Source organism: Aquarana catesbeiana, linkage group LG12, assembly GCF_042186555.1.
Source record: "Aquarana catesbeiana isolate 2022-GZ linkage group LG12, ASM4218655v1, whole genome shotgun sequence".
Classification (NCBI taxonomy): domain Eukaryota; kingdom Metazoa; phylum Chordata; class Amphibia; order Anura; family Ranidae; genus Aquarana; species Aquarana catesbeiana.
In genome coordinates this window covers 206028780-206046033 of record NC_133335.1, presented here as the reverse complement: position 1 = coordinate 206046033, position 17254 = coordinate 206028780, and the positions used below count along the sequence as shown (strand labels likewise).

Genomic DNA, 17254 nt, shown 5'->3' with positions numbered 1-17254 from the left:
AATACTTAGGACCATGTGATATTTCAGTTTTTCTTTTTTAATAAATCTGCAAAAATGTCAACAATTCTGTGTTTTTCTGTCACTATGGGGTGCTGTGTGTACATTAATGAGGAAAATTTTTAACTTAAATGATTTTAGCAAATGAAATGCAATATAACAAAGAGTTAAAAATTTAAGGGGGTCTGAATATTTTCCGTCCCCACTGTATTTTTATTGGCTCTGCTGGAAGGATGTTGGAATAAAGATGAGAAGGAAGTAGCTCATGACATTTCCAACCTTTGCCAAAAAATATTTTGCCAACAGCAGAAAAGGGTGTTACTAAGACAATCAAAGACATTTCCTTGAACATGTTGGATATAAAGAAGAGTCACCCTATGCCACTTCACCAGCTCCAGTTTACCAGAAACGTGGCCTTCTTTGTCTGGCAATCCAGGTAAGACTCTATGTTTAGGTAGCACATTTAGCAGCTAAATAATATGGCATGAATAAGATAACTGAATGTATATTATGTTATTTTATAGCGTGTCATTTATTCAAATTTTGCAGTAATTTAAATTTCTGAACAGCAACACCTTTTTTATTTTTATCAGAATGCTAGACATATAGAGCATTATATTCCATATAAATCAGAAATCTCCTAAGGACATATTCTATATGAAGGTAATTGACGTTAAATGCCCACATGGGTTTGATTATGAAATATATAGATTTATTACAACTGTTAAACAGTTAAGAATAAAATAAAGAATTAAGAATAAAAAATTCTATATTTTTCTAAATATGACTGTGTCTGGATTCTCTGCTTGAATATGAAAATTTCATATTCAAGCAGAGAATCCAGACACAGTCATATCTACAGACTGCTATATCTGAGAGCTCTGAGAGAAGGTTACAGAGCATTCCATGAACACTAGCATCTTCTTCAATTAGAAAATTAGATCTATGTAATTAATTTAGTGCCATATTAGCCAAATGGGTGGGACAAATGCCCAGTAAAAAGCACAAGGCAGTTTTTAGCAGTTTTTAACCACTTGACCTCCGGAAAGTTTTACCCTCTTCTCGTCAAATTTGTTTATTAGTTTTTAAATATAACAATGATTGACAAATTGAGTACACATACAAGGATGGTGGTACAATATTTAAGGAGCAATAAAGCTAAACATATCAATTTATGAACAGGATGAGTACATAATGTAAAAATGTAACAATTAGAGCAACGAATAAACCAATAAAGTATTACATCAAAAGCATTAGAAAATTCCATCAAAAGGAAAAAAGTAAGCTAGTGACTATTGGTTCATTTTGCAAGAGCGGTGATAAGGAGATAAATCTAATAGGTATATATTAAAAACAGAAGAGATAATGTGTATATAAGTACCACACAATATTAAAAGAAAGGTAGAAAAAAAATAGGAGTAGATAGAGAGAAGAGGGTAGAAAGAAGGGGGGAAGGGAATGGGGGGGGGTTACAATTGTTGATTTGATCCCGAATGAGTAGAAATTATAGTCAAGGCAAACAGAGTAAGATTACCATGGCAATAATAGTGTGTCATCAAAGTCTGGAGGTAAACGATGCTTGACCCAGGCAGGCTAGAGTTTCTCAAAATTGACCAATTTGATCTCTTTCAATTGCTCCCATTTTAGCATGAATAAGAGCTTTTGTAGTTCTGTGTATGGTTTCAGCCAGAATTAAATATTTAGTTTTCCATGCCTTAGCAATGGTTTGTTTTGTGGCTGTTAGGAGCTGTAAAAGAAGGCAAAATTGATTCTGTGTGATCCCATCAGGTTTCAGGTTTAATATGGCTGTAACATGATTGGGCTGTATAGGTGTATAGGTGTATCAAAGATTATGGAGGCTAAGTCAAAAACTGCCTTCCAGAATTTTTGGACAATTGGGCAATCCCACCAAATATGAAGTTGAGTGCCAGACTCTGAACAGCTGCGAAAACAAGCAACAGCAACATTAGAAGAAGCAGACTTAGTGGCGGACCATATGCCAGACAATTCAGTAGCATTAAATGAGCGATTAAGGTCTAGTTCCCAATTGGAGAAATATGAGGGGGGACCAGTGTTCGTACTAGCTTAAATTTGCTTATAGAAAAAGGAAACAAATCCTCTAGCATGAGGATCAGAAATACATATGCGTTCAAAGCGCAATATCTGGGATAGTTGGGAGTTGGAATTGAGATAAGGTTGGAAACGTTTTTTGATTTGCAAATATTGGAACAGTTCCGATTGAGGAAGTCCACATTTTTTCACACAAAGTAGGAAAAGAATGTATGGAGGAGGCAGACCAAATTATATAAACGGGATAAATTAGCTGTTATCCATGCTTTGAAAAAATTAGGAGCGATCCAGTCAGGGTAAAAAGTGGGATTTTTAACAACAGAAAGGAGCAGTAAATGAGGAGATTGAAGGCCAAGGAGAGTTTTGAATCTGTCCCAGATGGATAAAGAATGTTTTGTGATAGGATTGCGAATAAAAGTACGATCAGTTTGTCTTAACCATAACATGCTAGATACTGAAATAGGGTCACAGTCAATAGACTCATTTGTTACCCATAAAGGAATTTCTTTGATTGGATTGTATTTTGGTAAATGTGCAAAGGTGTGCAGCATGATAGTAAGCAGAAATATTTGGGAGACCTAAACCTCTGCAGCATTGTGGGAGACAGAGAGTGGATTTAGAAGTTCAATTTTTCCTTTTAAACCAGATAAAGGAGATAATTCTGCGCTGTATAAGTCCTAAAAATGAGATGGAACTGGGATGGGCAAGACTAAAAAGATATAAAAATTAGGACAATATAGCCATCTTAATTACATTATTTTTGCCTATCCAGAATAGAGGACCATTGTGATAATAATTCAGTAACCTGTTTTAGTAATGGAGGGAAGTTAGCTGAATATGTCAGTTATCTTAGGAGTGAGTTGTATTCCTAGGTAGGGAAGTCTATGAGGTGTCCAAGAGAAGGGAAGTGAATCTTTAGCAAGCTGAAGGTCTAAAGGAGGCAAGGAAATGTTGATGTAGATGCTGTGATGTGGGGAGATGACATGAAGAATAAGATGTTATCTGCAAAAAGACATACTTTATGATGACATCCAGCTAATCCAATACCTTTTATGTTTGGATCAGATCAAATTAAATGGGCCAAAGGTTCAATAAGGAGTGCAAATAGGAGGGGGGAGAGAGTACATCCTTGACGGGTGCCTCTTCCAATAGGTAAAGGGTCTAAGTTAAAACCAGAATATTTGATAATGCATTCGGCTTGTCGTACAAGGATGAAATCCACTTCAAAAAATGTGGTCCAAACCCCCATTTTTGAAGAATATATTGTAAGTATGGCCACGAGACAGTGTCAAATGCTTTTCTTATATCTAGCGATAAAAAAAACGCAGGTAGACACCTGGATTTAGCAACATGGGCAAGTACCAGTCCACCAGTGCTGCCTGCCAGTGCCACCTGCCAGTGCCCACCAGTGCATATCAGTGCCACCAATCAGTGCCCACCAGTGATCATCAGTGCCACCTATCAATGCCCACCAGTGCCATCTTTAAATGCCCACCAGTGGTGCCAATCAGTGCCCGTCAGTGCCTCATCATCAGTGCCACCTTGCAGTGCTGCCTATCAATGTCACCTACTAGTGCCCATCAGTATCCATCGCTGTCACCCATCAGTGCCCATCAGTGCCACCTATCGGTACCACCTATCAGTGTCCTTCAGTGCCACCTATCAGTGCCCTTCAGTGCCACCCATCCATGCCACCCATCAGTGCCACCTCTCAGTGCCTACCAGTGCCACCTATCAGTGCCCACCAGTGCCACCTCATCAGTGCCCACCAGTGCCACCTATCAGTGTCCATCAGTGCCGCCTTATCAGTGCCCATCAATGCAGCCTATTAGTGCCCATCAGTGCAGCCTCATCAGCATACATCATTGAAGAAGGAAAATTACCTTTTTGCAACATTTTATAACTAAATATAAAATTGTTTTGTTTGTTTTTTCAAAATTTTTTCTTTTTTTTTAACAAAAATTTAAAAAACCCCCGCAGTAATTAAATACAATCAAAAGAAAGCTCTATTTGTGGGGGAAAAAAAAGATAGAAGTTTTATTTGGGTACAGTGTTGCATGACCGTGCAATTGTCATTCAAAGTGTGACAGCTGAAAATTGGTCTGGGCAGGAAGGGGCTTTAAGTGCCCAGTAAGCAAGTGGTTAATTTTTGCATTCATCTGTTCTTCTGTTCAGTCAATTGTTCTGTTTACTATCTCCATTATTCCTTCTAGTGCTGCTTTTTAGCTTAACAATTCAAGATGAACCTGTTGGCCTTCGTGTTGCTGGGATTCCTGGCTCATTCATGCAGTGGAACCATTCAAATAAGTCATGCCATCTTTCAACGGCGTAAGACCTACTTATTTACTATTTTTTTACTTCTTAATAAAAATACTTTAACGCATTTAAAGCAGAACTTTGCCCATAACAACTTGCTTCTTGCTGGAGGCTGCCATTTTGTTCAAGCTCAGAGCCCCCAAACAGCAGTAAATCATAAAGTGGAACTAAATTCATTGATTTAACGGTTTCAAAAAAACAGTTACATTCCTGAAATTCCGGGATTGCTAACTGTCGCATTTGCAACCAGTCTGACAAACCATCAATTGACTGGTGTCATAACTGATCACATGTGCAGCACCATGGCAGTTGCAGATCAAACAGAAGCAGCTTTCTTCACTGTAAAGATAGGAGGGTTTAATTCTGCTTTAAGGCTGACAGCAGGTCGGCCTCTACAACTCAGCAGTGCCTAAAAATGCCTAACATGGGAGAGCAACTGAGCATGTGCAGAACAGGATGAAACAGTGTATTACTGGATTTGAAACAGTATAGACACTTATTTTTAATATAATGGGGCTCAGGGATGGAAGGAAGTTATACAAAAGAAGATGTTTAAGCAAATTAAATAGGAAATCTGTATGCATGTAATCATTAACCTCTTGCCACCCACCCATATATGGGGCAGCAAACAGTTTGGGCTTTATCACCCACACATCGGACATATCTATGTGTCCATGAATGGCCAAGGTTCTGGTGCTTTCAAAGACACGATCAGGCAGACCCTCCTGCCCCCTGGAGTATTAGCTCCATTAAAGGGATGCCATGGCTGGAAAGGAAGGGTTAGGGGTTGGTTGCTGTTGGCACTGACCATATATCCCCTGTAAAGTCAACAGCCTAGACGGGGGGTCGGCAAGCCATTGATTGCAATCGAATTGTCAACCGCAGGCAGCAGGGTCAGTTGTGAACACAGCCCTGCACACAGTCCCTCCCCCAGCCGCCGCTGCTCTCCTCTTCACTGCAATGAGAAGAATAGGAGAAGTCACAGTACTGGATAGAGGGCAGGGGTGGGAGCTGCTGGAATTAACTTTTTCCATTAACCAGCAGGTGATTGGTTGCCGGGCGGTCCTGGCAACCAATCACCAGCTTGTTAATGTAAAAAGTTAACTCCCGCCCCCACCCTCTATCCAGTACTGAGTCTGTAGCAGATCCCGCACCCACCCTCTATCCAGTACTGAGTCTGTCATACTTCCTGCTCTCCGCTCTGCTATACACCAGTGTAAGGGGACAAAGAACATTGATTTGGGGGCAGAGGACACTACAGTGGGGAGGGGGGACAGAGGACATTGCATAGGGGGTAGAGCACACTACTGTGGGGGGGTTCAAAGGGAAAGAAAGCACTGCATTGGGGGGGTGCAGAAGACACTACAGTGGGGGTAGGGTGTGAAGGGGACAAAGGACATTGCTTTGGGGCAGAGGACACTACAGTTGGGGGGGCAGAGGACATTGCATAGGGGACAGAGGACTCTACAGTAGGGGGGGTTGAAGGGGACAGAGCAGTGCATTGGGGGGGCGCAAAGGACACTTCAGTGGGGGGAGTGGGGGGAGGGTGTGAAGGGGACAGAGGACATTGCTTTGGGGCAGAGGACACTAAAGTGAGGGGGTGAAGGGGACAGAGGACAATGCATTTGGGGGACAGAAGACACTAAAGTACTAAAGTGGGGGGGTGAAGGGCATAGAAGACACTGCATTGGGGGGGGCAGAGGACACTACAGTGGGGGGAAGAGTGTGATGGGGACAGAGGACATTGCTTTGGGGGGCAGAGGACACTAAAGTGGGGGGGGTGAAGGGGACAGAGGATACTGCAATAGTGGGGCTGCAGAGGACACTACAGTGGGGGTAGGATGTGAAGGGGAGAAAGGACATTGCTTTAGGGCAGAGGGCACTACAGTGGGGGGGGGCAGAGGACATTGCATAGGGGCAGAGAAAACTACAGTGGGGGGGTTGAAGGGGACAGAGCACTGTATCATTGGGGGGGTCAGAGGACACTTGAGTGGGGGGGGGAGGGTGTGAAGGGGACAGAGGACATTGCTTTGGGGGCAAAAGACACTTAAGTGGGGGGTGAAGAGGACAGAGGACACTGCATTACTGGGCATGCAGAGGACACTACAGTGGGGGTAGGGTGTGAAGGGGACAGAGAACATTGCATAGGGGGCAGAGCACACTACAGTGGTGGGGGGGAGTTGAGGGGGACAGAGCACTGCATTGGGGGGCGCAGAGGACACTACAGTGGGGGGGGGTGTGAAGGGGACAGAGGACAATAAAGTGAGGGGGGTGAAGGGGACAGAGGACACTGCATTGGTGGGGGTGCAGAGGACACTACAGTGGGGGGAGGGTGTGAAGGAGACAAAGGACATTGGTTTGGGGGGGCAGAGGACACTACAGTGGGGAGAGGGTTTGAAGGGGACATTGCTTTGGAGAGGGGGCAGAGGAGACTATGGTGGGTGTGTGTGAAGGGGACAGACGTCACTACTGTGGGAGAGGGGGGAGGAAAACTACTGTGGGGGGGGGGGCAGAGGACATTACTTTGAGGGGGATGATGTGAAGCACACTAGTTGGAGTACTGTATTGGGGGCAGAGGTCACTACTGTGGGAGAGGAGGGATAAAACTACTGTGGGGGGGGGGCAGAGGACATTACTGTGAGAGGGATGATGTGAAGCACGATAATTGGAGTCGAGGGGCACAGGATACTATGCTGTGTTTTCATTGGGCGCTTTATAGTTAATTTTTTAAGGGCGCCCCCCCCCCTTCCCCCGGGGATCTTTGATTTCCTCCATGTTGTCCAGGTAGATCTCAACCCCTGAAAAATTGCCCACTTCTGGTATAGACCATCAGAAACACAGGAGGAGCCTTCAGGATCATTCCTAGTCAGAGGTCCCAAATTTCTCTGTGCTGTAAGCAGCAGTCTTTTAGGGGTTTTAGCAGTATAGATTTAATGGCTTTTACACTTCAATTTAACCTTGTAAACCCAAAAAGTCTTGGTTTGTGAAATATAATTTGTGAAAATAAAGTCAGGGTTTTAAAAATTTGTTTTGGGGCCATAGGGGATTAACAATTCTGTAATAATATAAAATATTGCTTTGGCAGTGGAAAGACTGAAAAATTAGACTAAGGTCCTGAAAGCCTGGATGCTGTAAAATCTGGTGAGCTACTTGGGATTAAATAGTTAGATGGAAAATTAAGATGAACTCCCTGCACTGCTGCCACCACAACATTGCTGACAATTTATATCCACAGCACTGGCCCCATGTAGTGTACTGTCTGTGTTGACAGCTAATGCCTGTCCACAATGAACGTATTATCACAGTTGATAGTGCCAGGCACCATAGAAGGAGGTTGCTGGGGGAGCCCGTTGAGATTATTTCTATCAGGCCCCATGATCTGTGTTATGCCCTTGGGTAACATTCACCCTATGTATAAAACCAAAGTAGTGGACATTATCAAATATTCGCCAAGTGAAAATTACATTGTCTAACATTCTGAAACATCTCTTCTTCAGTAGGAGGTATTTACTGTAATATTCACCCTATTAAAAGTGGTTGTAAAGGCTCAAGTTTTTTTACCTTCATACAATAAAAAACCTTCTGCACAGTGCCCCCCCCCCCCCCCCCAATACTTACCTGGGCCCCATCCGGACTCAGCGATGTGCATGAGAGCAGCTGCTTTCCAGGGTCTCTTCCTCCTCACTGGTTGAGACAGGAGAGGGAGCCATTCTCCCACTACTGTCAATCACAGCCAGTGAGCCAATGAGGAGAGAGCGGGGGTGGGGCAGAGCCACACTCCGTGTGTGAATGGATATACAGAACAGCAGCTTTGAAGCGAGCCTGCTCGGGTGCCACCATAGCAAACTGCTTGCTATGGGGGCAGGAGGCAGGGGCCAGGAGCACCAGTGGGGGACCTGAGAAGAGGAGGATCTGGGCTACCCTTTGTTATTCAAAAAAAAAATCTGCCTTTAATATTACTTTAGATTATTGGTTCCTTTCCTGCATGCTCGTCTGATATTTTCTAAACCTGTTTGAGATGTCACATCATTGCATTTTTGTTTGAAAATTAATTGATTGTCTATGGAAAGTGCTGATCCCGCGGGGCTTTGGGGGTGCTGGCAGGGGATCAGCATCAATGAGAAATGAGGGGGTTCCTAGCAGTGGCACCGTTTTGAATGCCCAGGAACATAGAAGTAGTGTCTTTACCATTTCTCTTGACAAGACTATCTATGTTTGGAACAAGTGCATTGGCCAAATGAGGGGTCTGTGATGTAACCTGTTACCTGCTTGCTTTAGGCTGGGTTCACACCTATGTGAATTGTGGGTTTCCCTGCATCCAATTCACGTGACAGGAGATTGTGACGGGCACTCTATGTAGCCGGTCCACATATCTCCTTTGCGGCTGTTGCGGCTTGCACAGGAACGCTGTGCATCTTTGGCTCCATTTCAGGGCCAAATTCAAGCTAAAATTCGGCCCTGATACGGAGAACAGGGACCCACCGGACCCCTGCTGCGAGTCGCATCTGTCGGAGGTGTGAACCCAGCCTGAATGGTACTTTACTATCGACTCAATTCAGTAAGTTTTACCAAAATCATATGGAAATTTTTATTAGTCACCTGACTGTGGTTATTACATTTCATTGGACCGAATAAACTGTATTTAAAAAGAACTAATAAAAATCTTTATCCTGGTATGTTAACTTTGTGAGTCTATATGGCTGCAAAAAAAATGTAGTGGCATTGTGGAATTTTTTATTTTTGATTTTGCCTATAAAATAATAAATTTTACTTTGGTAACCCTAAGTGATTACTAAGTGACATCAGTGCTTTAAAATCGGCAAAAGTGCTGTGCTTTACTAGTACCATGTTACTGGACAAATGAAGAGAGACATTTCTTCTTAGAATTACATATTATATGTTATACAATATATTAAAGGAAACAATAAATTGTATACTAAACATTTTGCATTTTCTATTTCAGATGTGTGTTCTATGATTAATAGTCATTTTGCCAAAAATGAAGGTCTTTCTCTTCTTCCATTCGATCTTCCTGACATTAATGAAGTAGTGTAAGTTATCATAGAGAACAAAATCATTCATTTTGAATTTGAACATGTGTTATTACCATTTTATAGTATTAGTATCAAGTCATTTTCAACTCTTAACCATCTACTGTAGCTGCTGACTTTTAATAAACAGACAGGGATTCAGCGCTGTCTTCACCCGGGGTGGTTCTTCTACGGTCTTCTGGTCCCTGGCTCTGCCATCTAGACTGTTTCACACAGGGCTCCTCACTGTACATGGATGACTTGCTCTTTCTGAGTGGTCTTGCAGTCTCCTGGGATATGTGACGTGTCTTAGGTGGATTCGGAGGGGGGTCAAATCACCTTGTTGAGAAGAGCGGAAGTGGTGTTTCACTTTAAGTTCTCAGGTTTGCATACCAAACATGGTCATTATAAGGTGGTCCCATACTACCTGCTGGATTTTTCACACATTTTATATCATGTGGGGTATATGTAATGCCCCATTTCTGGAGAATTAAAGGCATCAATGGCAAGCCAAGAGGGCCACACTTAAAGTGATGGGGAAACATTACACACAATTTACATCTTCATAGCTTAGACCATATGACACACCATCTGGTGCTTCTTGGCTGCACAATTAGCCAATGTTCCTAGGCTATGCCCTTAAGTACACAGTGGGCTTTCTGAGTGATAATGTCTGATATTCAATTCTGTCCTCTGTGGACACATTCCTGCTTTCACTCACTGGCCTCTCTGCTTATCTCAGGGGACCTCTCACCTCCTCCAACAGTCCACCACATTCTCCTTCCTCACATTGAGGGTACCAGATCTGAGAGTCATGCCACTTTTGCTCACTGCAGCCATTCTGTATGGCTTTTGCACTCCTTACTTCTACCCCACTTCTATCCCCCCCAGCTGGTACTCACTTCATTTCCCACAGCATAGATTATTTGATTACACTGCTGGATATAAGAGACAAACATACTTCACCTCATGCTGAGGAACTTTTACTGAGAACTTCTCAACCACAGAATATAAAGTCATATTGATCTTTGGAACAGGAAGAGGGTTGCTCAACTGATGAAACCTTTGCTAGAAATCTTTCTCCATGAGAGTTTTTTTAAGCACTTTTAATGCAGGAAATCTCTGGGGGAAAACTGGCCTCACCACGTGTTTCCCCCAAGATAGGGCAAACAGTAGAGTTATCACATGGTGGGCCAAGGTGTCACAGAACACTGAGTAGGGTCTTACTCCAACGATTGCCTCCAGAGAATGACCTCCACCATCCAGCAATCATGGAATAGGACCTGTGTTTACCATACTACAGTAGGAGCAATGAGGTCAAACATTATGAACATTATAAGTTCTCCTTTCACATGAAAGAAGAATTGAGAACATCCTAAAGTGAATGTGAATGCCTACCCCTCAAAAATAGGAGGGGACAAAGTATAGAACTATAGCAGGGCGATACCTACACTGGAGCCCTCAGGCAATATGTCAGAAAGTCATCCATTTCATCAGAGTGTGAACAACCATTTAGAGCTTACTTTCTGGAAAACTCCAGCAATTCACAACTTTCTGAGTCATTATCAGAACAAAAATAAAACATTTTGTTTTCCACATGTATGTTCAATAACAGTGAGAAAGCATTGAAACCCAAAGGAGCCAAACAAGTAATATTTTCCAAAGGTCAGCAATGGCATTCCTCATATGTCTTTCCCTCCAGATATCCTGCTGTTCTGCAGCGTCCTCTGCCACAGTGTTTCCTGTATATGTCTATAGAATGATGGAATTTTTGGGGCAGGTCTTTAAAGAAAACCGGTACTAGTCTAGAGGATATATGTAGGCTGCCATTGCAGACCCCTTCTTCTGAAAAAGGATAATTGCCTGACTGCCAAGTACTTTGCGTCAGAACGGATATGCAGCAAGTAAATTCACAGATGAATCAGTACTCCTAATCTACAGTTAGTCACTTGGAGTATTACAACCAGTGGATTAGCAGCCAGAAAGCTAGTGCTTACAGCAGCCACTTGCATAATTTCTGGGTCGAGATGCTTAAAAATGAATACACCACAAGGAAAAGCACAGATTTACTTCAAGGAGGAAGCAGTGGCCAAAAAGGACAGGCAGATGGCAAAGGACTAGTCACAAGTATTGACTGTGGTCTCCCTGCAGTTGACCTTTTCCCATTACTGAATTACCATGCCTTGTACTGCACTGTTAAATTGGATTAGGCTGCTGCTGCAATGTAGGTGCTGTGTACCTACATTGCAGCAGCAGCCTAATCCAGATTAACTTGATTGGTTTATTATTCATCTGAATTTATGTTCACATTCAATTTAATCATAGAGCAGGTGTATTTCTACTACTTGTTCTGCACTGTGTCTGTGTAGAGGTGTTTATCTTAGTATAGATAGGACTTTGCTTCTTCAAGTTAGAGCTGGTGATCTGATGACTGGTGGGGTAATCATTAGAAGGCAGGGGAGGTGGAAAATCCACAGAATGAATGAAGCAGAAGCAAGGAGACCCTTACACAGCAGGTCCTCAGGTACAGCTTCCTCTCCAGCAAGGAGAACAGTGAGTAACACTAAAGTGACATCACCAATTCTCACTTCAAATTTCCTAAGACTAGCAGTCAGAGGCAGCACTGCCTTAGAATTTGCACTGTGGATATACAGTTATGAGGCTCAATGCCCAGTACCTAGGTACAGGAAATACATTGCTATGTTTTAGAAAAAGATTCAAGAAAAAAAAAGATACATTTTTCAGAGTACTACTTAGGCATAATTAAAGTAGAATTAAAGGCAAAACTTTTTCCTGGTGCCCTCATAGCTGCATGCCTGTGACAAGCTCCGCCTTAGCTCCTCCCTCAGAACCAGTGAATATTATAAAAGAAAAAGATTAGTACACTCTAAGCATTCTACTTTTTTTCCTCATACCTCATGGTCAGTGAATGGTGGTCGAATGTCCCTTACCTCTGCGGCAGCTTCCATCTGGGTTCAAGCCTCTCCCAGGTGCAGTCCCTATTCTTGTGCAGCCAAATGCGCTGATAAGATAGGGAGTCCCTTCTGTGGGTGTTTTGGGACAGCAGTTGTCTCTTAACTAAGAGCTCCTATCTGCATTTATATACTGGCATTTGCTCAAGCCTGCATCAGAGAAAGCAGCAGGTGTTATAAACACTCCCAAAAAATGAAAAAAAATTTTTTTTGTTTCTTTCTTGCTATTGGTTTGCCATTTGGGGGGATTTCCCTTCACTTTCAGGTCCCATAGCCATAATAGGGCATACCTCCCAACTGTCCCTGATTTAAAGGGACTGTCCCTGATTTGGAGCAATGTCCCTCTGCCCCTCATTCCTCTTCATTTGTCCCTCATTTTGGTCTGATCTATATAGTGGTATATAAAATGCACTTTTTATCTATCTTAAAGTGTTTTCCAGTGCTAAACATTTCATTTGATTTCTAAATTGCTGCATTTGTAAATTCCAAAAGCCAATATAAAGGAATAGTAGTGGTAAAAAAAAGCACTTGTGGGTTCAACCAATCTTGTTTTTTTGTACCATTCTCCTTTAAGGGGTGCGTGGCCAGGGGTGTGTCCTATGCATACTTTTGCTGTTAGGTGTCCTTCATTCCCATCTCAAAAAGTTGGAAGGTATGATGAAATCCATTCAAAAAGAGGAAATCCCTGGTTGTCACCACGGTCACCAGAACTAGTGTCCCCATTGGAAGTTTTACCATCCTTTCCTGTTCTGGGGACAACACAAAATTTGGGATTTTATTTTACTTTTGCTTTTAGTGATAGTGGTAAACAGGACAAATAGAGAGGGTGAGGGGGTCATAGACAAAAATACAATCTTGACAGGTGTTCTAATCCTTCTTCACCCTATCCAAAACTACATACACGTAGCAGACATTCACTTTTAGAGTTCTGATCTACTTTAAAAGAGGAGTATGTTTTTGTTTTTTTAAATTATGGTTGCAGCACCGATCCCAGCTGCAGCTGTCCCTCGCCTCCTCTAAGACCGATATCTGAGCGATCAAACACAGCTGATCACTCAGCTCTCAGTCTTCAGCCTGCAGAGAGCAGGTGTCAGTGACCAGCTCTCTGCTCTGCCCCTTCAGTGCTCACTGAGAGGCTGAGCCAGCTGCTGGTCCAGGCCTCTGGGCAGATCCCGAGATCTTTTCAGAGGCTGGACCAGGTCTATGAGCCCTCTGTCGGCTGAAAATGGGTAACAGGAGTGCAGAACCAACTGGCTTTAGGTATACTTCTCCTTTAAGGTAAACTTCTGATATTAGCATGATTGCAGTATTTATTGAAAAGCTAATGAATGCTTTTTTTCTCACAGTACATCTGTTACAGACCTAATATCGCTGCAGACAGCCATTATGTATCAAAGTAATAATGAATATCAACTCGATATTAAAGGAACAGTTAAACTCAACAGCCGTCAGTAAGTGGATTTTAGACATGTTTTGATTCTGTTTCTGGATAAACATGCAGTGATTGATTTTCTCAAAATGTTAATTCCAACTCCAGCCAAATATTTTTTGGCATGCTGTAGACCAGGGAAGACTGAAAACCAAACTTTTATTGTTATTATGTTGCCATATGGGACATTTCTCCTTTTTTGACTGTCAAAGAGCATAGACAGCAATACGCCTTAACCAGCCTACTGTTTTTTTCTTCAGATGAGTGGCTAATTTTTGCTATTTTTTTACTACTTTTTTTCTCTTACAGCATTGTCAATTAGTAAAAAGACATCCTGACAAACTATACATTTTTTGAAAGCACAAGGCGGTTGAATTAAAAGATGGCTCTACTGATTTTGCACATCAACTGTTTATCAGATCTATATTTTCAATAAAAATGCACTAAAATCAATATTACTGCAAACATATGCAGTTTCTTACTAAATCTTAAAGTGGTTCTTATGCAATGTGCACACGAGCGGAATTTACGACAGAAAGAGTCCGATGGGAGCTTTTCATCGTATATTCCGACCGTGTGTATGCCCCATCGGACTTCTTCCGTCGAAAATTCAGACAGACTTAGATAGAGAACATGTTCTATATTTTTCCGACGGAACAAATCACTATTGGAAAAACCGCTCGTCTGTATGCTGTTCCGATGCACCAAAAACGACGCATGCTATCGAACTTCCATTTCTAGTCCCGTGGTACGTGTTGTACGTCACCGCGTTCTGGACGGTCGGAATTTGGTGTGGCCGTGTGTATGCAAGACAGCTTGAGCGGAATTCCGTCGGAACTCCGTCGGAAAAACCTTCAGAGTTTATTCCGACGGCAAAACCGGTCGTGTGTACAGGGCATAAATGCTCAAGTGTTTTTACCTTAATGAATTTGATGCATGCAGGTAAAAACCCTTCTCTTTGCAGCAGCCCCCCCCCCCAATACTTAATTGAGCCCGATCTTCCTCCAGCGCTGAGCATGAGAGCCTCGGCTCTCCGGGGACTCTCCCTCCTCATCGGCTGAGACAGCAACCGGTGCTATTGACTGCTGTCAATCACAGCCAGTGAGCCAATGAGGAGAGAGAGGGGAGGGGCCGAGCCGTGGCTCTGTGTGTGAATGGACATGCAGAGCTGCGGTTTAGGAACAAGCCTACTTTGGTGCCCCATTGTAAGCTGCTTGCTCTGGGGCACTCGGCAGGAGGGAGGGGCCAAGAAGAGGAGGATTGGGGGTGCTTTGTGCAAAACCATTGCACATAGCAGGTAAGTGTAACATTTTTGTTATTTTAATGTTAAAAAATCAAAGCTTTAATATCACTTTAAAGATAAAACTGTATTAATGTTAAAAAAAAAAATACAAATATTTGTAAACTGTAGGCTCCATGCACACCTGAGTATTTTGTAAATGCATGCAAAATCATGTCATCTTTGCAGTGCCATTCATTGTTAAAGGGGTTGTAAAGGTTGGCGTTTTTTCACCTTAATGCATCCAAAAGCACATCAACCGTACATGCATAGATGTGAACCTAGCCTTATGACCACACCTAAGTTATAGTTTGCTTTCGCTTGTACTTTGTTTTTGTGATTTATCAGCATCAAATACTGAAATATGTACTAAACTATTTCCACTAACATTTTTCTCTTTATTAGCTTTACCGGATTAGAACTCAGTGTTCATGTAACTGGGCAACTCGGGTTGTTTGCTAAAAACAGATGCCTCAACTTCAATCTGATAGAAGGCTCACTTCAAATAACCCTAAAAGTTGTAAAGTAAGTATCCATAGCCTCCTACTGGTACCAATGATGGGGCACTATTACTCACACTGACACCAATAATGGAGCACTATTCCTCCCACTGACACCAATGATGGGGCACTATTACTCCCATTGACTCCAACAATGGGGTACTATTCATCCCACTGACACCAGCAATGGGGCACTATTCCTTCCACTGATGTCAATGATGGGGCACCATTCCTTCCACTGATGTCAATGATGGGGCACTATTCCTTCCACTGACACCAATGATGGGGCACTGTTCCTCCCCCCTCCAGAAAGGTGGGGCACTCTTTACTCCCACTGACACCAGGACATTCTCTACTCCAACCGGCCACAGTCCGGCCCCCCTAAAGTTTGAAGGACTGTAAACTGGTCCTTTATTTAAAAAGTTTGGAGACCCCTGATGTAGATTAATGCAGAGATGATTTGTAGGTTTGTAGCAGAGATGCTTTAACTTTATCAGTCTGTCAGTAGGGGAGATGGGGCTCATAAAGCGGAACTTCCTCTTTAGGGTGAAATTCTGCTTTAACTGAATTAGCAATCTGGCTGAACAAAAACTTGGCATGTAAACCGGCATCAACCTAAGTAATTCAACTGCTGATTTAGCTGTTTAGTTCTGCTATTAATTAATTATTATTATGAATTAATTATTTTTTCTAAGATTGTTATGAAATACCACTTATATATAAAACATTTCTTATTTTCCTTTTGTAGTAAAGCAGTTTCCGTTGGATTAGGAGGTGTACTGGGGGGCGCACTGAACCTAGTGAACAGTTTTACGTCAACTTCTCAGCTACTTTTAAAAGCAAAAGTAAGTGTTTATAGAAAATTCGATAGATTTTTTTTTTTTTTTTACTTGAATGACTAAAAGAAAAAAAAATATAGACATATTTACATTTTACTTAAAAATCACACACCGTGCTATTTCGTCTTGACCACCCATATTGTGTTCTGCTGGGCCTGTTGACATGTTAATTCCACTTTGTGGCCCTTCTTGCTACCTGTTTCTATTATTTGTCTCTGTTACTTAATTTGGTTATCAAATGTACTTTCTAAAGGAATTACAACCAAAAAAAATCACTCATTCACCTCCTTATCAATGATAAGTTATCATAGTACATCACATATTGATCTAGAGGGCCATAAAAATTTCACACTTTCCAAAAATGTTTATACCCCTTGCTCTCCTTCCAATTTATTATTTGGTTAACTGCTTAAGCTCCGGAAGGTTTACCCCCCTTCGTGACCAGGCCATTTTTTTTGCGGTACGGCACTGCGTTATTTAAACTGACGATTGGGTGGTCATGCGACGCTGTACACAGATAAAATGTTTGTCCTTTTTTTCTCACAAATAGAGCTTTCTTTTAGTGACTTTTGATCACATCTGCGGTTTTTATTTTTTGAGCTATAAACAAAAAACACAATATTTTTACATTTCTGCTATAAAACATATCCAATAAAAAAATAAAAAAAAACGAATTTCTTCATCAGTTTAAGCCAATATGTATTCTGCTACATATTTTTGGTAAAATAAGAAAACAATAAGCGTACATTGATTGGTTTGTGCAAAAGCTTTAGCGTTTACAAACTATGGGATATTTTTATTGAATTTAATTTTTTTTTTTAC

At 42.0% G+C, this 17254-nt stretch overlaps 1 protein-coding gene across 1 annotated transcript in view; it reads left to right on the top strand.

Annotated features, from left to right (window-relative positions):
• Positions 1-280: 280 nt before the first annotated feature.
• Positions 281-17254, top strand: part of LOC141114267 (uncharacterized) — a 66311-nt gene continuing 49337 nt past the window's right edge. The window contains exons 1-6 of the mRNA XM_073607852.1: positions 281-433; positions 4281-4395; positions 9347-9434; positions 13732-13836; positions 15499-15618; positions 16342-16438. Of these exons, the coding sequence (XP_073463953.1) occupies positions 4308-4395; positions 9347-9434; positions 13732-13836; positions 15499-15618; positions 16342-16438 (498 nt within the window). The 5' untranslated portion in view covers positions 281-433; positions 4281-4307. The remainder of the gene's footprint in view (positions 434-4280; positions 4396-9346; positions 9435-13731; positions 13837-15498; positions 15619-16341; positions 16439-17254) is intronic.